We start from the raw sequence: 25,106 nt of genomic DNA, 5'->3' as shown, positions 1-25,106 counted from the left end.
ATATCCGATTACTCTTTAGTAGAACTGAGGAAGTACTATGCACTTCAACTTCAACTTCAAATGAGTACTATGTACTTCAACTTCAACTTCAAATTAGAACTATATCAACAAACAAGAAACTCCGAGTCCGAAATTTAAAATGTAAAGGAATATTTTTTTCCCCGTTTAAAGTTGTACTGTTCTTGGGGTAAAAGGAGGGGGGTACAAGACAGAAGACGTTCTTAATCATTATGAATATGGTTTTGGGTGCCATAGGTGAACTGAATGTTTTTAAATTTTAATATAACGATAATAAATAATTTCTCTACCTATCTTCTCACCCTACTTGTGCCCAAACCCTAAACGTATCATTGGGGAAGATTTCGATAATTGGGAATCTGGCGCGATCTTTCTTCATTGGCATCAATTTTCGGCTGCAGTGCCTGCGCGAGAGGTATTTTTCGTTGAAAATCTAAACAAAGAGAACCGTAACATTTATTCACTAAATCAGCAGGGTTACCAAAATAAAATTATTTACGCCAAAAATGAAACGATCGTAGCAGATTCCCAATCATCGAAATATTCCCTATCATTGTGAAGTGATTGTTGAGCTAAGGGTCTTTTATCAATTTATTGAAGCCAAATCAATCGTAATTTTTTTAAGAATATTCTTGTGCAGTAAGAACAACAGAGTGGAGAATTCTGTAAATGTTATTAGTACATGTAGTTTCTTCTAGTGAAAATTTTCTGAGGAGTCCTAATCCTAAAGCATGTCTTAAAGCTGCATTTTTCACCCTAAATTTGGATTTATCAACCAATTGTATTCAATATATTCTAACATCTTTACTCCATGTTCACTAGTAATTCTTCGACAACAATGGGATGTTTGGTTTGCTGGACATAGTTTTCCGATCCATCTTAATTTTAATTACCATCCTATTTGCACTCTTCTATGTAGCCTGGCTCTTAGAAGTGTTGATTGGTATTTTTCTTTGGTAGCCGGTGATTACTAACACCAAAAACTTTGGTAGCCACCTCAAATTTTTGGTAGCCAAACACACATATATATGTATGTACATGTGAGTTGAAAATCTTAACCTAATAAAAATCTCAGTACCAACATTATTTTATTTTTCTCATTGAAGGAATCCGAGTATGATTTGGATTGAAACAGGATGTTGCTAATATCAATGCTAATTAAAATTTCAGTTTACAGATAGATTCAATATAAACATGATATATTAGGGCAGTATACAGGTGTAAAACTCCATGGTAATCTTTTGGAAAATACTCGGCAGTAATTAGTCACAGCTTGTAATGTGATAATATGTACATGTGTAACACCTATACCACATTACATAGTTTGGATGTGGAGAAATAATTGTACTTTATAAATATTATTTTTGAAAAAAAAATTGGCACAGGAACTTGTAATGCATACTTTTAATCAAAAATTGAGTCAAAGTGTAAAAAATCACACATATACAGAATTAGTTTATGTTCTTCAAAAAGAATAAATGATTGATAGTTCTAATAGCAGGGACATTTCACTATGGATATTAATATATTTTGTTAAATGTGATTTCAACAAAATAAGCTATTTTCTTGGATCAACCTTTTGAATATTTTTTATAGCATAGATTTATTGGATCTAATACAACATTAAATAACTAAAATAAAGCTTGCCGAAGTAAATAAATATATAGACTGAATTTATTAATTTTTAGTTATTAAAATATAGTTTTCAATCGTCAAAAATCCTGAAGTGTTTGAAAGATGCAAAAGGATTGAAATCGAAAACACTAGAAGTAATTTTTCGCGAATCCCGTGTGCAATGTGGGCAGGTCTCCCGAAAATAAGAGTATTTATTATTAAAATAAAACTTAAAATAAGCTACTTTAAAGTAGCTCATGCCAATACAACTTCCGACTGTCTCACATATTAAAATATGTACAAGATGCAATTGGATTAAAATCTGAAGAACGAAATGCAATTCCCGTAGAAGTACGATTACAAAGGAAGCATGGGTCCTAAAATAAATCAATTCATTAAAATTTGACTTAAAATAAGCTAATTTAAAGTTGAATGTCATAAAATAACTTAAAACTGTCAAAAGTATTGAAATATTTACAGGATGCTATAAGATTGAAATATCAAGCACAAGATACAAATCTCCTGTTATAATCTTTTTCCTTTTGAAAAAAAATTGTAATTATTTTGAACTAAAAGAACTTACTTTAAGAAAGGAGTTAAATTTTTTTCCCGCATTTTTGATGAAAACCATTAAAAAAACTAAAGTTACAGTTTTCCGAAAATTACTCAGGACTACTGAAATATCACTTTCTGGAATACAATTTGCCCAGTATAACTGTACCATGTGATTTCATTATAGAATTTGTAAGACCATAGGTACTATTTGTTAGTCATAAAAAAAATAAATAAAAAATAATAGTATTAAAATAACTGTGACCATTCCAATGTGCCCCGCGATCCGACGTACCCCACCTTCTCCCCCTAATTTATAATAATACTGTTGGTTGTTTTGAATTATTATGTATTTTCAGTTCATTGATGACCATCTAATCATTATTTAGTTTGTTTGTTGTTTGGCTATAAAAATTTTCTTTTAATTCACAGAATGGAACAACTATTCAAACTTAGAAAGCTACCTAGGCACTTATTATGGGTCCTGGAAAATCAGAAAAGTTTTAAGCACCCTGCAATGAGTCGGCTACTAACTGAGCGACAAACTGATGTATATAGAAATGTTCCAACATTATTCAGTGGTACTTTTAGTTGTCTTCAAATCCGAAACTATGCAAAGAAAGCTCAGGGAAAATCACCAAAAGGTAAATATGACTGCATTTTGTTTTTCAGTGTAAAAGTTTTTGGTAAATGGAAGTAACAAGTGCTTATTCTTACGACAAAAAAGATGAAATTTTTAGGTGATTTCCGAAATAGTGAAAATCATCATAATAACCAAAACCAGTTGAAATTTGTATAAGTCGCATTGTGGTAATGTACTGAAATATCGATAATCCAAATGCAATTTCTTGCGTGATTGTGTGTGTGGTTGGCAGGGTTCGTCCATATATATCATAATATATATCACTATATATATTGGATATTTATTTCAAAAATATCATGATATTTTGGTATTTTTAATATTTATTTTTTCAACTATGGTATTTTCAATATAAAAATTATATTAATCATAGTAATTGTTTATTTGTTATTAAATATAACCAAAAAGTTCTGTACTATATTTTTATGATGTATTTTTACATCATACGATTTAACAAAGTAATATAGCTATCCTTTTTTATTTTATATTCATAAAATCATTAGTAATGTAATAATTTTAATTCATATTAAAAGTGCATAATTACATATTAATCATTGGTTTGAAGGAAAGAAAACGTCTTATGACTGTGCACCAACCAATGCATATCTTTTATTTCTAAAAAGTGAAAAATAAATAAATCTTCATCTTAAAAGATTTTTTAAATATTTTGCGATTTTCCTATAACAAATTGCTTATAAGAAGCAGAATGGTGGTTATAAGGGAATAACAATGTAATAACCATGTTTTTAGTTTTATAATTATAGATGAAAGATTTTTATGAGCTTGAATCCATCTTTTGATTATGAGAAAAATAAAAGCATAAATTATTTAACTTTCTGATTATTTATTTAAGTATTTCATTAAATAATGCTAAATATTTATTCAGTAGTTTATTTTTTGCTGTTTTTCATTCTCGAGAATCGTTAATCAAGTCAATATGCTTGATGGCGAATTGCAGTATGATATGAGAATGTTTCTTTCGACTTTAGACCCTCCCCTTGCAAAATTCCATGTTGTGCACTACTGGTTTGTGCTGAATGAAAATATTGGATATACGCGGGTGGCAATTGCTAAGGACGGATCCCAATTTGTTATGTAGCACGTAAAAAAGTAAGTGTAATTCGATATCAAGTCAATATGCTTGATGGCGAATTGCAGTATGATATGAGAATGAGGCTTTTGACTTTAGACCCTCCCCTTGCAAAATTCCATGTTGTGCACTACTGGTTTGTGCTGAATGAAAATATTGGATATACGCGGGTGGCAATTGCTAAGGACGGATCCCAATTTGTTATGTAGCACGTAAAAAAGTAAGTAATTCGATGGCAAGTGAAATAAACTAATGCCAGAACTCTAGAACATTGCAATAACAATAATTTATTGTGCTCTGAAATCCAAAAGGCATTGAAATGTGTTTAGAGGACAAAGCGGTCATTTTGGACTGACTACGAAAAAGTGAAAAAAAGTAATTATTGCCCCCAGATGTTTCGGCGTAAGATGTCTGTGTGGGATATGGCTACCATGGAGAGGGATGTAAGCTTCTACAGGTCATGTGATGCTTTACACAACTGTATCCAGCAGCTGTTGGGGTGATTTATCCCATTCTTCTGTCAGTCACGGATAAGGCTTGCTTATTTAAAGGTGTTGTCGACCAGCAAGACTGCTCCCCAAAGCATCAAACATTTTCAATATTACTCAGATCTACAGAATGTGCTGGCCATCCAATGGATTAAATATTTTGAGTGAGCTAAGTACTCCTGGACAGCGATTGTTAGATGAAATATTGTATTGCTATCCATGAAAATGAATTAGTCAGTCACAGCACAACGGAACATGTGAACATGAGACAGCAGAACAACATTAATGTATCACCAGTCATCATAGTCTTGTTTGGAAGCACATGAGCAACCTACGGCCATTGATCATAATCCTACTCATACCATGATACAACTTGTAGGATACTAGTCCTTTTCTTTTATGTTTGCCGGCTTGTATGCTGTGCTACTGTCATGCCAGCTTTGTTGTCATCCACAATTAGACGACAGATTGACCCTGTTTTCATCCAAGAATAGTACACAAGCCAGTCGACTTCTTTCCAATTGCGATGCTGAAGAAATCATTACAAACGAGCAAAACACTGACTTGTAGACAATGGGATGTACAAAATAAGCTGACGGGCGTATAATCTTACTGCATGCAAACGTCTGGCTACAGTTTTTCGATATATTTGCTTGCTAATAGCAGCAGGAAACTGCTTTATTACCTCAGTAGCTGTGCTGCGCTGGTTACTTTTCGCTGCTAGCACTAAGTACCAATCTTCTGCTGACGTCATTACACGACCTCCCCCCATGACATGTGCTACAAATTCCATTGTTTGAAATGATTTCCATTCCCTTGAAGCAACCCTGTGACTGATGTTCAACTCCCTGGCAATATCTAAATTTTTCTGTGGCCAACTACACGGCCACCCATAAAATCATCTAAGGGATGTCGGGAAGACATATCGAAAAATGCAAGTTCGTCAATTGATTCTTTCCCGTAAACTTTGCCTTTGAACAACAATATTCATCATGCGCCAAATCCTTTGTGCTGCTTATCAGCGCTATCACATGACCAGCAACATTGGAATCTAAAATTTGCATACTCACAACACGTCTTACTGTGTCCTGAACTTATGTTAATGTCCATTTTGTGGTTGCCATTTATTGGTTCCATTTATGTTTTCTTTCCATTTTGTAATTTCTAACACTGCTATTGCCATCCATCTTTAGCCACCAGTGCAATTGTCCACCAGTGTATATCAAAATATTGAATATTTTTAAAACTATCATGATATAGTGGCCGCCGCTTATATGAATCATGTTTGTTCTGAGCAGTTTTGATTCCATAAAGCGGCTGATTCAATGAAGCAACTAATTCAATTAAGCTGGATTTTACTCTGTTTTTGACAATTTGATTCATTAAAGCAGTTGATTCAATTAACCACTGATTCAAATAGCCGTCGTCCACTATATTTTCAAGCCCTGGTGGTTGGATACCCTGAACCCGCACATGACTCAAAAGATCATAGCAGTAGGCAGTTGTATGCTCCGTTCAATTGAAGAGGCAGTGCATGTGAGCACATTATGGCGTTAACATTGCAAAATTTGATGATTGAAAAAGAGAGATGTGCTATCAAATTTGACTGTGAAAGGGGTTAAATCGAGACCCACGTGATAACAGGCCAGACAACTCCTCCCCCCCCCCCCGCTTCATTACACCACCAGTCGTCGATCTTTGAACTTGGCGCGAAACTGTGAAAGCAGTGTGTTTTACCAGTAAACAGTAGTGCTCTGGCTGAAATAGATGAAATGGGAAATATGTAACTTCGGATGCATATTTTTGAATACAATACTGTTGGATTTATCTCATCCTTTCCACGTACCGGAATGTAGAAGCAATTAATATATATATATATAATATAAGTTTGTAAGTGTGCTGAGTGAAAGTGAGTCAGCGATTTCCGCTTCTGAACAACCTGCATGCGAAGAAAAAAGTTGGACTCCTTATGGAATCAATTTTAAAGTTCGGAGGTAAGTACTTTTCTCAGATAAACAAATTGCTTTTGAGTTCATGCAGTTAAGGTTACTTAACTTTTCCTCTATTATACAAACAATTGTCAGTTTCTTTTCTGATATCTTTGTCTGTAATTTGTAATTTCAGCATACTGCTTTAATATTTGAAATGGTTGACTTGCAACTTTTTATTTCTTTATTTTTTCAACCTTGTACACGCATTTATTCGAAATGGATTTTCCAAGCTGACAATATACATATGTCAAAATTTTCTGCAAATATACTTGTTGCTATCAGAAGCAACGTAACTTGGTGTTGATATTCAGTTAATATGTATGTAAACAAGTTTATTGAAACATACTTTTAACTGAACTAATCTTATATTTTCGGTTTTGATTAAATTGTTTCATACGCTTTCATATTTTGATCAAAAAACATTCCTTGATGGGCTTCCGTAGTTCTGAGGTAGAAGATTAGCTTTAAACGCCGGAGGTCGTGGGTTCGATACTCAAACATTTCCCCCCAACTACGCCCCTGCAATGTTATTCGAACAAGCTGGTTCTGTGCATAAATTTAAAAAAAATATATGTTTTTTTCCACTGTTGTCTTTAAGTTATATGATATTTATGCACAAATTGTGGTTGAGTTAAAGGTATTCATAATTTCTGGGCTTACGAAAGATTACTTTTGAGCAGTGGATACGCAACGTGTTTTTGCCAAATACTCTATGCTTGTTTGTTTATGCTTAAAAAGGGCAAAATGTCTTGAACTACATATTTTTTGAACTCCTTCTGTTTTCTGTTAATAAGCTTTAAGGAACTCTGAAACTGTAACATAAATTGAATTAAGGGGCTGTCCATAAAGAATGTTGCAAAATTTTGAACAAATGTCCCCCCCCCCTCCTTGTTACATGTAACGCTGTTCAACATGAGCATATTATAAACAACGCGTGATGTCACACTTCTTGTTATCCCCTCCCTTCCCCCTGTCAAAAAACTGTCGCACTGAATTCCTAAAAGAGCATACTCAGCAAAATGTTGATCTAAATTTAACATATATGAGGTTTTATGTATTGAAGGAAGTTGCTAAAATGGTCATTCTATGAAAAGTTTTTTGAGAAAGGTTACTTTGTCATCAATTAATGCTTTTTAAAATAATTTTTCAAAGCCTAAAATGATGAACTATTGAAGCCCCCCCCCCCCCCACTAGAATCATTAGCAGCAGAAAAAGCTGAAAATGGAAAAGTAGCCAAATTCCAAAAAAAAAAGGCTGCTTAGATATTGAATACATTTTTTTGATGTACAACATACAGTATTCATGATGTTGCATAATTCCTTCTTTAATTAACGTTTTTCAAGTTGAATCCCTGTGTAATTTTTCGAGAGTGCCCACCGAAGGGGGGGGGGAGGGGTCGGAATCATAGTCAAAAGAGTAGTAGTGGTAGTAGAGAGTGAGTAGTAGAGTAAGTAATGGTAGCTTTTCAACGGCTATAGTTAAATAACTGTGCCCTTGAAATTTTAAGGGCGATGGGGGAGATGTTTTTGGGGTATTTTTCTTGAAGTTTTCATAATTGAAGGAGGTAGGGCACCGTTGACTTTGGGGGTTGGCACCCAAGCATTCATGTCTTTTTAAAAGCATAAATTTGCTCAGCTAAGTTAACATTAATAATCTGGTATTATGTACTTTAATTTGATGTTATGTCTTTGAAACATATTGCAGTCATGTTTCCCATTTACTTAAGTAAAAATGTTTATTTATTTTTTAAAATTTCATTTAATTCTTATTCAAATACAATGGTTAAATTATTTTTTGTTTTGATGTAATTGTAAAATGAAAGTTTATTTATTTATTTGAATACTTCTTAAGAGTTAATGTTTCAATACAAAATACAAGTAGTTAAAATGCGATTAATTTAAAAAAAAAATTCAAATGAAAAATAAAACTGTGTTTATTTATCACTTCGTTTTAACATGATTGTAAAATAAAATCGTGTTTAGTTATTTGAATACTTTGTAAGACTTATAAATGTTTTTATGTAAAATACTATGAATTAAGCTCAGTGTATTTTTTAGTGTATGATTATCGGTTCCTTTTTATGTTTTCAAATGAAAAAGTAGAACTTTTAATGCTATTAAAATAATAGAAGACAATAATAAATAAACCAAATAGTTTAATTAAACCAAAATACTAATCGAAGTGCTCATTTCCCAATATCATTGTGGATCGACGAACGATGACGTCATTTGCTAGTTGGATGGCCTTCCTATCTCGAAGGCCTCGGTTAAATGGATTTTCAATGCCATATGGAGATTATATACTCGGAAGACTGCATTCGACAAGTTGGTGAGGAAGTCCAATGCCCACTTTCCTGAAGGCCTAGAATGCTTTTGTTAACCCCTTCTGCAATCAGAAATTCAGTGTCACCTTATTGCTCGTGAACTGTTGAATTTCACAGCATGAGCACCATAATGTGCTCACATGCACTGCAGGTTACATTGGGTAGAGCTGCCTGCTTCTCTTTTGGGTTACGTGAGGGATGTCCAGGTCCACTCATGGGGGGGGGGGGGGGGCAGACAACCATGCCAGACAAAGCATTCGGATTGCTGATATCTGACTACATTTACTCTAAGCAGTTTATTCAAATTTCAACCGGTTTAGTGGTAGGTATGAGTGACCCTGGAGTGTTATGTTATGGGGCCCCTTGTACCCAGGCCCGTCATTTGGGGAGGTCGGGGGGGGGGGATAATTGCCTTGGCTTTGAAAAATTAATGTTTTTGCATGTAAATGAAAGTATTTTTTGCTGTTTTCAAGTATAATTTGCATTACTTGCTCCCCCTCCCACAGAGAAAAACCTAAAATGACAATTCTGCTTGCACTATTTGTAGTGTTACAAATGGTTGTAAATCATATTTTGCTTCACAGTTTTTCTTTTCCGACTTGTTGTTATTGAGACTTGTGACTGATGTGAAGGATTAATTTGTTTAAGTAATTTTGAAATAGATATTTTTATATTATGATATGTGTGAAATGTTGCATTAAGAAGGCCTCTTAGTTTGATCATTATGATGTCTAGAAAATTATCCTAGCTGTTATCCTGACACCTAAGTTTAAAGTTTTATTTCTAACTGGCTATTATGTTTTTCTCTGGTAGATATTGGTTTGTTATTTATGTTAGATAAGAATGTATACTGTTTTTGTATTCTAGTATAATTTAATATTATTGGAATTAATATATAGATACAAGTACCTTTTCACAAATAAAATCTATCCCCCAAACTTCAACATGTTAGTATGAAAGACTAAATATCAAAGTAATAAGTAAAAACTTTATTCTAGCTTCCATACATCTATAGTCAAGTCGGTGCTGAGTTTGGGAGAAACAAATTGTTACTGAGTATCTTCAAGTCTTACATAGTTTAAGTTGGAAATAAGTAATTTTGATGAAATTTCAGACTACTTATTTAACCTTAAATATTTTAATCAAGTCAGTTCTTTCGTATTTTGCATTTTTTCCAGTTATTACTTATTTTTAACTTGCTATTATATTTTCTTTTCCATACTTCTGGATTTTTTTTTGTTTAAAAAAACATTTTAAAAAAAATCCTGAGGAAAAGTAATACAGGTATTAATTTTACTTTTATTATGGATATTTATCTTGAAGTTCTTGTAGGAATATTGTGTTATATAGTAGAACAGATTTCATTACTTCATGTCTTAATTTACATGTTAATCTATCAATTAAAAGCTTTTACTTTAGAATTGATGTATAGAAAATGGTTCCAGGTGGCAAACTAAAAACAATGCATCTCTCAGACGAAGAAATGGCAAATGTGATTGATATTGATGGCTATCGAAGAAATCTGCAACATGTGAGTGAACAATTGAAAAAGGATTATGCTGAGAGCCTCTCCCTCCGCTCTACGGGAGGTATGTCATTTGAATTTTTACTTCACTGTTGAAGAATTTACAAACACTGATTTGTTTTTTCATGTTATGAGTTTTGACATTTGAGACACAAACATCCAACAACTTTTAACCTTGTTTTTAGTTTTGTAAATGAATTAACTGGCAATTCAGCTGCAAAATGACAAATGAACATGTTGAAATTTACTTCAAGTGTATATCTTTATTTAATGCATTAAAACATCATATCTATATCCATTTGTGTTTTTTACACTTGAAACTATAAAAAAGCTTCTGGAGGGGCTGACTTTGTTTTGAAAAACGTTTTCTCATGAAATAGTTCACTTACTATTCATTGTGTATACTGTATATATACAGTATGTGTGATACTATTCATTGTGTATATACAGTTTGTCAGATATTTGGATGTAATTTTTTTTTAATCTAGGAGAATCAATATGTTTCTTTATTACTTTTAATGTTCTGCATTTTTTATATAGAATTTTAAGTGTGAGAAAAAGTGCACAGAGTGACATTTTGTACAGCACGATTTCTTTGAGGGTGGAAAAAGCCAGACAGCTCTGATCAGAATAACTAAAAAGCTAGAATGATTTATTTGAGATTTACGTTTGAATTGTCATGCCTCTAGCAGTTTATATCATCAGATTGACATTTGTTCTAAATTTTTATTAAATGAATCAAAGTATACAAAGGAATTCTATTGACCAGGAGGCAAACACTCTTATGAACTACTGTCAACCATCTTCCAAATACTTCTTTCTAAAAATTTGGTGAATTTATTTTAAAATCTAATTCTAATAACATGGTTCTCTTGAATTTTAAAATGCTCAAAATACTTGCTTCTTTTAACTTTCCAAAAATTCACCTCTGCCTGCTCTTTGGTTTCTGATATCTGTCGCGTAGTTTTCCCAAGGTGGGAAACAATTTTGTGGATAGGCAAAGAGATAAAGAGTGTGCTTCATTGCACGGAATACGTATGACATGGCTTACAAGTGGTTTTTCCTTTGGCAAAGAAATTTTAAGGGTGTCTTGGTACTCCTTTATGAAATTGGGAAAAATCGCAAAGCAGCGGGGTATGACAACTGATTAATGACCCCCTTGAGTCAGACATTGAAAAAAATTACTAACGAAGCCAACATTTTTCAATACCACAATTGATAACCCCAATTCAAAGAAATTATGTTTACTCTTAATCTCAAGCCAAGACCTAATGATCAAAATATTATAGTATATATGCGTCTGTGTCAGATGAAGAAATTGCACCGGAAAATAACCCAAGGCCTCATGAGACACTGCCATGAAAATGTTGAATCACTGTGAATAAATAAACAAGCTTTGAAAAGTTAGGCATTTAGCATATTCAGAAGAAATACCAAAATTAAGGAACCAACCCGATATTCAGATACATTCAATTTTCGCAATACAATTTTTATTTTAAGACTGCTGGCACAATCACAATAAAAAATTACCCATAATTTCATACTCATGACATCTGTAAATTTGAAAGAAGGATGGCACCAAACTCAAGAAAATACAAATCCAGCAGCAAGATATTACTTCTCAAGATGAAAATTTATGCACTGGAGATTATTTCACTACAGTCACAGTTCGGTGAACACAACATGCACAGATAACGCACACATAAACAATTGATGTGTATGGCCATCCATGGTGGAGCCATCAACATGCCACTATATTTCAAACAAACACACAGCATTCATCTTCCACACTCTTTACGCGGACGGCGGATGCCTCGGCCCGTACTAAACCATGTTGCATTCCTCATAGCCCCGGAGCGGCAAAGCCATTGGGTCAACCACCCTTTGCTCATGCACTCTCATCGAGGTCCTAGGCTTGTAGAGTCTTAAAAACCTCAAATCCTCCCTAAAAAAAGTGCTTCACCTCTATGTATAGACTTTTCATCAAACATTCTGGAACAAATGATTGCATCAGCCAAAAATTAGCAAGAAGCGGTTCTGCAGCCAATGAAGAGAAAACTAATGAAATTCTTGACGTCATCACTCTTTCACAAATTCTTACAAGGTAAAGACCTGAAGGGGAAAAAACCATTCTCTGCGGAGCCAAGAGGAATAAAAAATGAAACATATGTGGTACCTTATACCACAATATCCATTCTGCCCTTCCAAGCTTTATTGCTTACTTTTTAAGATGTTAACTTTTTTAAGGCTTGTCTCAAAAAGTTAACTTCTGGCTCTGAGCTACTTTCTATTTATTTTGCATCCTAAGAATTAACACATTTTTGATCCCAGGAATTGTTATTTTCTGTAAACTATACTCTTTTTGCTAACTCTAGTATTGTAATTGTATTGTATATCTACTAAATGATTGTTAGATTGAAAAAAGAATCTTTCAAGAAAAATTGAGCTGTACCCTTTTTGCTAAGACTGGAGTAAGTTTGCTGAAATCATTTAAACAAAATACAATGGAGCCAGTCATTTTTGTTGAATTTTAATGAAACTAATATGCTGTGAACACTCTTAATAGCAATTCACTTTTTATTGAAATACTGGCATATTTCCAATCTGCCTAGGGACGACGGTTTGCTAAATTCAGTTCTGTGTAAGCCACCAAAGGCAGTGTGCTTCAGGGTCTTCACCCTTTCTTGCCGAATTGAGCGATACCTTAATTAGTGAGCAATACATTAATTTTTGGCCTAAAGCACCTCTAGAACCACCCCATTCTGCGTTTCCACTTTATCATTAACTCAAAGTAATTCAATCACTTCTGCTTAAAGCCGAAAAAGAAAGAGAAAATATAAGCCTAGAAAAAGAAGCCCTTGTTTTGCTGCGGCACGCACATCTGGAACCATTCCATTGCCAGTCTGCCATGCCTGTTAACCATTCACAGATAAAAACACTTCTTCTTTAAGTAAAAAATGAAAGAGAATCATAAGCCACAGGAAAAAAAGGCCAAAATTTTGTTGACATGACAGGCTGTCTTGGAAAGGAAGATCTCAGTAGGAGAAACTGGCTCACTGCCAAGAACCAGCTGTAGAAACATCTTTGAGAATTGACATTTTGATTAATATCTCCCCTAATTAAAGTCGTAGAAAAACAAAAGCCACATAAAAATTGATGTCCATTAAATTACAAATCTATCGACACCTTGTTCGATCGTCAGTTCTCTGGCATTCGGAAGAAGTTAAGAGTGGCATAGATAGATAGGTACATAGATTCCTACACTCACTTTTTAAAATACAACACTAGCGATGAAAAGCTATAAAAGTGCCTTTTTTAGTCACATAATGCCCATTTGTGCATAAAACTTTTTAATCTTTCCTGTTAATGAATCTCAGCAATGTAGGAAGCTCTCTTAGTGCCTCTCAAAAACTTGGCACTATTTGTTCAATTTTGTGCATGAAAATTAATTTTGGGTTTCTCTTCTATGTAGCCAACATTGAAAATTTATTGGTCAAAATAGAGGATGAAGAGCACTCTCTTCATGAACTTGCGCAGATCTCCAAGAAAAATCAGAACTTGATTGCCATTAATCTGTCAGATTTTCCTGAGGTAAGTATATGAATAGTAAAAACTTAAACTACCAGAAGTTGTCCAATTCAAGCTTAATTTTTAATTTTCTAAACTCTTAATAAACTTAATTTTTTTTTCTGTCATAGTGTAACTGCCTTACTGTACAGCTAATTGTATGTTTTGCTGCCATTTATTCTGTTTCAATGATGTCCTGAAGTAAGCCCTGGGTGCTTTCATGGCCATTAGCAAAGTTCCCAAGATATCACATACCTTAAAATATGATTATGAAATTCCACATTGACGCTCAGTCGGCTAAGATACAGCACCCTTAAAAAGACTCTTTTTGTTCAGTAGATACAAAAGTAGCTTTTTATACAGCACTGAGGGTGAACCGTACCACAAAAAATATAATTTAGTTAACCAGTAGTCGAACGGCAGTCGAAATTCGACCGTAATTTTATTGGATACATTTAAGTTTCAATATTATGGAGATTATTTTGTCAAAGAGTATACTGTATTTTTCCGAGTATTCAACATAATATTTATCAAAGGAAGACAAAATTCTACTCGTACTTGAAGATGAACAATTTAAAAGCAATATTTATTGCTAAGAAAATTAGAATGCAATTTAAACAGATAAAATGTTTTCTAAAGGTATTTTAAAAATAATATATATATATATTTTAAGTTTTATACCTTAAATACACCAACCACAGACTTTGCCAATTTTCGGATCGCTACCAAAAATTTAAACATGGCGGGTGTAAAAGCATCAAATGGCGTAATGGAGGTTGTAAAAATTTATGAACTTCCATTGAAATAATTATTGTTCCTATCATTTAAATTTGAGCAATTTAGTCCAAGAAAGGGTGTTTAAAGTTGAAGAATTGGACTTATTTGCTAGCTATTAGTTCCAAAATCTTTTCCTAAAGAATGCTCAAAAATCTCAACATTTTCCCAATTTTAGTTCAGCCCTTTTAATTAAGTAGTAAAAAAATAAGTACTGAAACATTCTGGCAAGACTTTATATTGCCTGCCTGTTAATTAAACACTGCAATTACAATAAAAAACCCAACCAGATAAAAATGTTGGATGGAAACTAGGCCGAGTCCAAGGGGATGGTTTTAGGGGTTAAACCCCTCCATAAAAAGCAATAATAATAAGAAAAATAAAACATTTAACTTAAATGAACTTTAGTGATTTTATACAATGCTCTTTTCATTTCGTTTGGGGGTTTGCATCAATTGACGACTGTCCACTCTTTACTTAATGAAGTTATGTTTCGAAAAACCAGTGGCAGAAGTACACAACTGAATTACTGTTGTTTCATTTTAATTTGTAGCATTAGTTTTATTAAATGTGATTCGTACCTTTTCATTTGTGATTTATATAAGTATTTATTGTGTTTATGTAGGCATTAAAACCAGCCATGCAAGCCATTTTGGAAACAGGAAGTGGCTTGAATCCACAGCAAGAAGGGACTATGATCTACGTGTCTATTCCAAAGTAAGTGTACATTAGGGTGGGTCGAAAAATACTTTTTTTCCTAATCAATTTCTAGTAGAGCGGAAAACATGCACATTGGCATCCTAATAACGGGAAAAATAATTAATAAAAATACAATTAATTTTTAAAATTGTGCAAGAACCCTCAATTTCAGGAAAAAAAAGAAAAAATCGACAATTTTTAAAGATGTAAATTTTTTTCAAAAAATAATTTACTTTATTTCTAATAATATAAAAACTGCACCTTGTAGTTACTGAAATGTATAGAAAAAACTTTTGGGCACATTGTCAATCATTTGATTTTGCACAGAAAGCCTTAAAATGATGTTTTTAAAGTAAAAGTCATTATTTTTCAAAAATTCTTAAGCTGACATAAATATATACTATTAAACATCCGTTTTAATGTTTTACATGCATTTCTATTATGCTGAAATGACTATGAACTCCCCACGTGCAGGCCTGTCATTTCAAACTTACCAGAGGGGGGGGGGGATCAAAGAGTGCAAATTCAATGGTAGTTTCAACAGAAAGCAGCAAAAATCACACCCTCCCAAATGTAAATACATTTATTTCTCAAAGCCGTGGTGGGGGCAATAAACCACCTCGGACCCCCTAAATGACAGGCCTAATAACCCGCCCCACTCAACACCCTACACAATCAACTAACCAATTTCAATGTCATGCATTATGCTGAAGTTTTTTAAATTCTAAATTCGTATCAAATGTTCTAGATCTCTGATTGTTATTTACTATGAAAACCTTCTTAGTTTTCACACTTTGTGACATTTTCCTTCAGCCTCTCACAAATTTTGCTCACCTCTCTGCCGATTGAGTGTGGTATCAGATATTCAAGTTATGGCAGGGTTCTGACTTTCAATGAATATTAAAAATCTGTTTTAATAGTTTACTTATTTTTCCGTTATGTTAAAATGTCTCAGGACTCACCAGGGGGAGGTAACAGGAAGTGGAGTTCTCACCCCCCTCCCCCATGCAAATACCTGACCCAACCAACCAACCATGTTGTGTGTGATTTTTCTGTTTAAGTTCTTTAAATTCTGATTTAGTATCAAATTTTTCATCTAAGATCTTGATCTGAATGTTGTCTACTTAATAAAACCATCTGGGTTTTCATGCCCGCAATCTTTTCCACCAGTCTCTGTCAAAAGTTTATACACCTCTCTACTGCTTGAATATGGCACAGAAATTTCACCTTTTCGTTGAAACTTCCATACCCCGAGCACATTTCAAAAAGTAATCCAGAATTAGCTGTTAAGAATCCCAGACTCCTCAGTTATTCCTAACGGTTAACTATGCTAACTGGGTGTTAAGACTTAATATTTTTCAAAGTAGTTCAACAAGCTTAATGCTGATACAGGAAAAATTGTTGTAAAGACCTAGACCTATGCTCCTGTTTGGTTTGATATTAAGATGCAGTACACAGTGAAATATGGCCTGAAGGATATACTAAAGGTCATTCAAATAACTAGACATTTACCGAATAACATTAATAAAAATCTTTGATCCCGTCATTCATTGAAACTCGTTCTTTTGTCATCCAGAGAATATGATGAGGTCATGATATTGAACTAGACACAGCACATTCGAGAATTAGGCTACAGGAAAATACTGAAAGTCTGAAATGAACCGCCAGCATTTTTCAAGCTTTCATTAATTCATTTTCAAGCCGCAGATTATTCTGAACTTATTGATCGGCTCAAGTGTAAGCTGATACCACCACCATTGTTGTCAAATATGGCAACAGAAGATTTTGAATTTCATTGAAAATCAAAGCCCTGCCACAGCTTGAATATTTGATACCACACTAAATCGGTAGAGAAATGTGCAAAACTTGTGACAGAGGCTGCAAGAAATTGTTGCAAGCATGAAAAAACCCAGAAGGTTTTCATAGTAAATAACAATTAGATCAAGAACATTTGACTTTCTTCTTATGGGATTATATCAACCACAGAATCTTTAGGTAACTCCCTGATGCACTGGAGGGCTTGAGATCCGCCATCAGAAAGGATATTGCAGGGGGGAGAGGCACTTGTATGTCCCGACACACTTCAACCAGTTTATTCAAAGAAGCGGCTTTACCACACTATATTTGGGGATGGTAAACATTTTGAACATTGTGTGTATTAAATGCTATTTATATCTTCATTTTTAAAAATGTTTCATGTTCTTGCAGTTAGTCTTTTTTCCACAATGATTGTTTACATTCTATTATGTTTTTTGGACAACTCTGTACAATACTCAGACTAAATTAGAAGTGGCAAACTAAATTTGAAGTTAACAACATAGTAAGTGTCTCAACTGGATAATCAAAACATTTTCATCATTGCAAAAGCCTTCTTTATAACCTAAAAACAAGTGTATGCAATAGTTTTTGCAAATTTCCCCTTCGGTAGCACACTGATGTTTTTTCTTTCATTATTTCTGAAAGAGTTAAACAATTACTTCTCATAATTCAACTTTTTTAGAGCTAAGTTACATATCATAATTTGTTAAATTGTGATTGTGACAATGAAATAATACTTATCATCCACAATTTGTTAAATATCACAATTAAGATCAAATTTCTGAGTAAAATTCAACATTAGGAACAAGGATAAGTTTTATAAATTCAATTTTTTTCCTGTAAATATTAAACATAACTTCAGGGCCAAAATAAAAATTTAAAAAAAAAAAAAGTAAAGAAAGAAGTAGGAGAGGGGAGTGATTGAGTAAGAAAAGGCAAATTTTGAATTGACTATCAAGATTGACAGGAATGAAAATAAAGAGTTCGTTTAGTAAACGTACGTAGTTAATGTACACTAGCATGGGTCGATAAACACTTTTTTTTCCTAATCAATTTGATTCAGGGAGGCAATAACCCCCCCCCTGACCCCCTAAATGATGGACCTAATCAGGTAGCGATGGCAGCAAGTCGAGACCAGCTCACCACCCTACCCAATCAGCCACAAATCCGCTTCCACAAATATAATATTCTGCTCCATATTGTTCCAAACTCATAATTATTTCCCTCCATCTTGCTCCAAAGCATTAATTATTTTACTTGAAGGCAATTGTTTAGCTGACTTTTCAGTGACAAAACATAATTATTCCTGCTCTAAAAGCATGAATTTTCCTGCTCCAAAGTGTTTCTCACAATGTCCAATTCTTATTTCAGTCGACTCTTGTTTCTATCCCATTTTTGGTTACAGTATAACTTTGATTTAAAAATACCTGATTTAAACATTTCTGCAATCTAGTGATACATTTCACTGGTTCGGGTTTGAATGTATTAAATGTCTATGCTCCTCGATTTATTGATATCCTCGTTTTAACGATTACTTTTTCCAATCCCTTAACAATCTTTAAATCAAAGTTATACTGTAGCTTTATTATTACACCAGTGGTACCCTCACGGCTTTGCCCGTAATGGAAAAATTAAAAGGTCTTTTGGTTCGCCTGTATATTTACAAATAATGTATGGTGAATTTTCTCGCCAATTGTCTTGTGCCCATGTTACGTTTCTACGTTATAATAATTTTGTATCTCGCCAATTGGCTTGTGCCCATGTTACGGTTCCATGTTATGATAATTTTGTAATTTACTCGTCCATCTTATGATAATTTTGTTCTTGAAATTGGAATAGATAAAGAACCACATCAAATTTTCGAAAAATCGCTTTGAGGTGCACACCCCCATGCTACAAACTAACTTTGTGCCAAATTTCATGAAAATCGGCGAATGGTCTAGGCGCTATGCGCATCACAGAGATCCTGGCAGACAGAGAGACTTTCAGCTTTATTATAAGTAAACATTTTGCTATTGTCTTGTGTTTTAGATTAACAAGAGAACATCGAGAAACCCTAGCAAAGAATGCAAGAACTTTGTTTGTGAAAGCCAAAGATGATATTAGAGCTGTACAAAATCAGTATATGAAAGAAGCAAAACGTAAAACTGATTTGTCTGAAGATTTGGTTTTTGCTACTGTGAACCAAGTAAGTTTATTATTAACAGTTTAAGTTAATTAGTGCAATTTTGTTATATACATTTCATTCTTTGCATGTGTTAAATTGTGTTGTAGCATTTTCAATGCAGGCCCATCCAGCAGTTGAATTTTTTTCTGGCAAGAGGGAACAAAGGTTATGTGCCCCATGTACATCAGATCGACCAACTCTTCTTCATGTCGCAGAAACTTTCTGCATTTTAACCCAATCTTCTGCCCTTAGGAATGAAAGATAAAGTCTTCCTGGTGTTCCATCGCACTTAATACTGAATGTATCACATAATTTCAATGATTTCAGAAACCAAAAAAGTTCTTATTCGTTTTGAATTGATAACACCATGACTAGAATGAGCCTCTCCTTCGTGAAGTGCTCCGCACAAACCAAATCTTATTAGGTTTTTTACAAAAGTGTTTCATTGACCATTAAGTTTCTGCAAAATAATGTAGTAAATAGCGCCAACTTAGACCGGATATTTGTTTGAAAGTCTGAGTGTCATGTGATTTATTTATTTTCGATTGTCGTTGAAAAACATGGATAATTTGATGACCCATTAGAAACTACAGTGCTGGTAAAAAAAATTGCATCACCCTCGCATTTTCACAACAATGGGATATGTGAGATGTTTTGGTCGACCAATAAACGATGAATGTATGTGAAATTCTGCAAAACCTTTGAAATAAACATTTAACAGCAGGAATCTGATAATTGTTTACTTTATTTAGAAAAAACTAGCAGAACCCGGCAGACATTGTCCTGCCTTATACATATTTTATCTCCATATGGTGAGTGTGACGGCTTTAAAACGTTATAACGTATTATAATGTAACGTTATTACGTATAATCACCAGAAAATTTACTACTACATATCTCTTACGAAGAAGCGAGTTCCATAAATTTTGAAAATATCAACAACAGAACGTGCGAGAAAATAATTACCTTTTTGGCAAGGCGTAAATCAATTTGAGTGCCTCATTCAGCGCTAAATTAATACCATTATGGACGGCATTAAAACAATTTTCAATATTGAAGCATATTATGAAAAACAATACAGATGTGAAGTATTTTCAAATAAGACTAAGCTATTCTATTTTTTAAACACATAAAACGTTTAAAGCTTGAATACTTATGAAGTGGAAAAAACGTCCAGATTTGAGTTAGAATGAGGGTTTCAGTTGTAAAATATCGTCAACAGTCGCTCTAAGAATATCTATCTGAATAAGGAAAGTTGTCCCCCCCCCTCCCTTTCCCTTCGGAATATGAAAAAAATTCAAAATAACATCAACATTCTGTTTTTGGTTTATCCCCAGTTTTGCCGACACTTCAAACTTCCTCCCCCCTTTAATATTTTAATGTATCAAATGAATGATTAAATCTGATAACGGGGGGAGGGGGCGAAATGCGGCTAAACTGGGGAGACACCCTTTTTTTAACCCTTTACAAAATTTTCAGAATAGCTTCAAAAAAAATTCCCTTTTTAATAAATTCTCGAAACGTCACTTTTAGAATATCAATGTCAGTCCCTCAAAATCAACATCAGCATCAACCATTCCGAAATAACGATAACGGCTCATCTAAAAATCTCCATTAGATAAAAATTAATAGTAAAAATCTTCATTAATACAGCTAAAATCCATGTCTTCGGCCGGCTTACAAAAATTGTAAAACGATCTGTTACTAATTTTCGTCAAAAAGATATTGTCGCCAAATCCTGAGATACTAATAGTCATCATAACATGGAGCTAAACATTTTCATCCAAAATGTTTCCAAAATGAGTAGTAAAATTTGGCAATTGTTTGAAAATGAGCAAAAAGAAAAATTTATGGAAGTTTTTGTGTTCTTTAATGGATTTGCCTAATTTAGTTTATGGTGGATTATTTTACATCTTGAAGAATGTTTTAAAGATTCTTTTAATGACGATATTTTGTTTACATGGTGAAATCGGGGAAGCATTGGCTTCAAAAACAGCGACAGTTGAAAAAATTGCCAAATGTATTCGCATAAGCTACTGAAATCTTTGCAAAGAGTTTGGCGAGATTTCTACTGGTAGATTGGATAATGAGTAATTGTCTGATCAACACAAATAATAAAAACAGAGCAATAATTTCATTAAAGTTCCATTTAAATGGAAAATAGTCAGCCAAATCCATTTATTATCAGCCAATCTAGTGAAAAAACGTTACTTTAAGATTTGACTTAAAAAAAGCCTCGAACAGTCACACGAAACGCAAAAATATTGAACAGCACAATTCTAACTATCAACTGGGAGTTGAGATGATACACTAAATAATGAATTGGGTTGATGAAAGCCTTCGAACATGGAACTAAAAAGCTCATAATTCGTTTTTTGTACAACTTAGAACTTTCTAACAGATGCCATCTTCAGCAGAAAAATTAGCGCTTTCGATGGACACATAATGTTAATGTGTGCACGTTTTTTTCCACCCCATATTCGGGCATTTATCCTCAAAATTGGGATTAAAATTGGAATAAAAAAGGAACTACCAATCGGATTTTTTTCGAACTGGTCTATAAACCTTCCCAGTACCAAACTGAACAAACGGTGAAAGTTTCAGCCAAATCTGCTGGCTAGTTTCTGAGATCTTAGGGAACAAATTTACCAAACTCCATTTTTATATATATAGATAAAGAAGGTATTATCATACTTAAGAAACATATTAATGTATTGTAAAGGGTTCAAAGGTGGGCTACAAGGCTAATAAATGGACTTTCTCATTTAGACTACGATTCCAGGCTTAGAATGCTAAAAATGTAGTCTTGAGCAAAGAAGAGACCAAGGGGACATGATTCAGTTATTTAAATTCATTAAAATGAAAGATGTTACGGAGCTAAAGTTTAGCACTGAAAACAGGACAAGAGGGGGGTCATTGTTTTAAACTATTTAAATCTCAGGCTAGCATGGATATTAGGAAAAATTAGTATTTTAGCATGGTAATGGAACCTTGGAACAGCTTACCGGAAGAGGTGGTAATGAGCAAGGGAGTAGATAGTTTCAAGAGGGCCATTGATCTTCACTGGGGATTGTAAATAGACCAGGCTCAGCCTAGCTGGGCCCAGAGCCTGTTGCTTGTCATCACTTTTGTATTTGTATTTGTATTTATGAAAATACATGGCCAAAACTATAACAAGTACAATGTGAAGTGCATCCACGTGTCCAAGTGGACGACGAAAAAGTAAGTAGAGGTTTTAATTGTAACACTTTTTCTGTTCAAAAATAAACAAAAATAACATGGAAATGTTTGAACATCATTAAATATAACCTAATATTTTACTGGTCCGCCTCTAGCTTTAATGACAGCTTGACATCTATGGGGCATTGAACGGATGAGTGATTGAGTGTATTCTTTACTGAGTTTATGGTGCCAGACACGAATTATAGATTCCCGGAGTTTTGCAAGTGATGTTGGCTTTTGTTTCATCACTTCTACACCCATTCTATTCCAACAATTTTCGATCGGATTTTGATTGGGCTGTTTCCAGGCCAAGGCAAACTGCTGACCCTTTGCTCATTTTTCCATTTCTGAACCTGCGGGTGAGTTTAGAGAAAAAAAATTACTTAACCCCATGTCAATTTAAGACTAATGGCAGGATAAAGGTTTTTAAATTGCTACTTACCAGTTTTGCCTTATGGCACAGAGCAGAATCATCTTGGAAAATGATGTTTGGAACTGAAGTAAAGTGATCCCGGATAGTAGGAAGTAATTTCTCCTCCAAAATGCCAATATACACCTGAGCGTTTTCTGTTCCTTGCACAAAGTGAAGCCCGCCAACTCCTTGATCAGAAATACAGCCCCAAATCATCTGGGATACGGGATGTTTGACTGTGGGTTGAATGCAGTCGGGATGATATTCCTCTCCTTTGCGGCGTCTAACTGTGTGCTGTCCGTTGGACCCATGCAGATTGAATTTGGACTTGTCCAAAAACCCAACTGATTTCCATTGATCGACAGTCCGCCCTTGGAGAGCTTTTGCCCAGTCTAGATGCTGTTTCCTCATTTTTTTGGTCAACAATGGCTTCTTTCGTGGTCGACGTGCCACCAAATGCGCACCACACAGTCGTTTTCGTAGAGTAGACATGAATGCGTGAGCACCCAATTCGTTTTCTTATGCTGCTCTAAGGTCTGTGGAAGATGATTGTCTGTTTCGAAAACTGAGTCGTATCAAATACCTGTCCTGTTCCGCATCGGATATTCGTAGAGGACCACTGCCTCTCTTTTTTAATGTACTTCCGGTGCTCTTTAGCTTATTCAGTAGTCAAACAACAATCAATTGCGAACAGTTTATTCTTTTTGCTATGAAATGTGAGGACGATCCTTCTTTGTCCAATGCAATGCAACACTTTTCTTTTGTGGTGTCAGTTGAACGTATTTCGACATACTGCAACTCATAAGTCCAGATCGTAAATGAATACTTTGAACGTTCAGCTGGTTTTTTGCAAAGTTAGCAGGATGATGCAATCTCACACAGTAGCTTGCGTCATGTACTGATGCCAATTTTATGTGTTATATGATACAAGAACCGTTAAATATTTCTTAATTATTTATGAATGCTAAAAATATTTGGATTCCGTGGGTGATACAATTTTTTTTACCACCACTGTATCTTCTCTAAGGGTATGCTGCAGATTATTTAAGAGTAATTAGATAATTAATAATGGCTGATAAATTTAAGAATGATGAAGCAATGTGTAGTGTCAACATTCACTCTGAAGAGAAGGTAAAACTTAGTAAACTTACCTTTATGCCATTCAAAACTTACCTGCAAATCTTGAACTATCTTTCTTTACTGCAATTGTATAAACTTTGTTTTTGTTTTTTTTTTTTTTTTTTGAGTTCTCCCAGAAAGATAAGTTTAAAACTAAAGATATTGAAACTGGATAATAAGGTACTTGATATTGTTTCTGGTACAGGATATTTTTTTATTTAAGAAGTTTTGTTGTTTAAAAATATGCCACAAAGAACACTTCAAGAACAAGACTCCACCAAAAAACAAAACAAAACAAAAAATAAATAAAATAAATAAAGATAGAAAAATACCCTTGTATAAACCCGGCTCCAAAAAATGTCAATGATGCATTGTACGCCATGACACTTCTTCCCCCTCAGGATAAACACCCTCCTATTTTGAACAAACATTTAAAAACTGAAGAATCTATGTACCATTGTTGGCATAGTTGTTAAAATAAACCATAAGTTTTATTTATTTCAGCTCCATAATAATTGGTTTTACGTTGATCGAGTTGCTGAATCTTGACTTAAGTCCGATGAAATATTCAAAGAACTTAATCTCAGATTTTGAAAAGGGGATTTTAGTTGTTTTTATCTTATAGATGCAAATTAAATGTACACAGCATCTCTATTGCCATAACTAGGATAGTTGTTTGAAACATATGTATTTGTAATTATGAACAGCAGCATTGATTCCATACTGCTTGGCATTTATACGAATATTAATATAGCAAACAATGGTTCATATTTAATTGATATAATACTTTTACTGAATTATGGTTTTTTAAAAAGCTTAAGCATGCTATTATGAAAATGCTGCAAAACAATTTTGTATACTTAAAATTTTTAGTTAGAAATAAACTTGCTTAGATTTTTAATATAATTTTGTGAGATAAAGCTCTGTAACTGTGTTTGTCAATTTTCAGATTATGGCTATTGCTGAACAGTGTAATGGAGAGTTAGAGAAGCTTATGAAAACAAAACAAAAGGAGTTGCTTGGAGATAGCTGAAATATTTTATTATATATGTATTTTTATTCAAGTTAAAATTAAATTAAGTATCAA

The 25,106-nt window shown here is 33.7% G+C and overlaps 1 protein-coding gene across 2 annotated transcripts; it reads left to right on the top strand.

Annotated features, from left to right (window-relative positions):
* Positions 1 to 81: 81 nt before the first annotated feature.
* Positions 82 to 25,106, top strand: LOC129220902 (ribosome-recycling factor, mitochondrial-like). 2 transcript variants are annotated; one of them, XM_054855339.1, is made up of 7 exons: positions 82 to 141; positions 2,617 to 2,828; positions 10,162 to 10,305; positions 13,714 to 13,832; positions 15,208 to 15,299; positions 19,131 to 19,287; positions 24,969 to 25,106. In XM_054855339.1, exons 2-7 carry the CDS (start codon positions 2,618 to 2,620, stop codon positions 25,050 to 25,052), a joined length of 807 nt encoding a protein of 268 aa, XP_054711314.1. In that variant the 5' UTR covers positions 82 to 141; position 2,617; the 3' UTR covers positions 25,053 to 25,106. The 2 variants fall into 2 exon arrangements, with proteins under 2 accessions (XP_054711314.1, XP_054711321.1); XM_054855346.1 differs by having other exon boundaries at positions 120 to 255.

Source organism: Uloborus diversus, chromosome 1 (assembly GCF_026930045.1).
Source record: "Uloborus diversus isolate 005 chromosome 1, Udiv.v.3.1, whole genome shotgun sequence".
Classification (NCBI taxonomy): domain Eukaryota; kingdom Metazoa; phylum Arthropoda; class Arachnida; order Araneae; family Uloboridae; genus Uloborus; species Uloborus diversus.
Note: the sequence above shows the minus strand (reverse complement) of the source record. Positions and strands in the feature narration are given on the sequence as shown.

Coding starts and splice junctions, on each gene's coding strand:
- LOC129220902 (XM_054855339.1), top strand. CDS start 2,618: ATGGAACAACTATTCAAACTTAGAAAGCTACCTAGGCACTTATTATGG. Junction 10,306..13,713: donor CTCCCTCCGCTCTACGGGAG/GTATGTCATTTG, acceptor TCTTCTATGTAG/CCAACATTGAAAATTTATTG. Junction 15,300..19,130: donor ATCTACGTGTCTATTCCAAA/GTAAGTGTACAT, acceptor CTTGTGTTTTAG/ATTAACAAGAGAACATCGAG.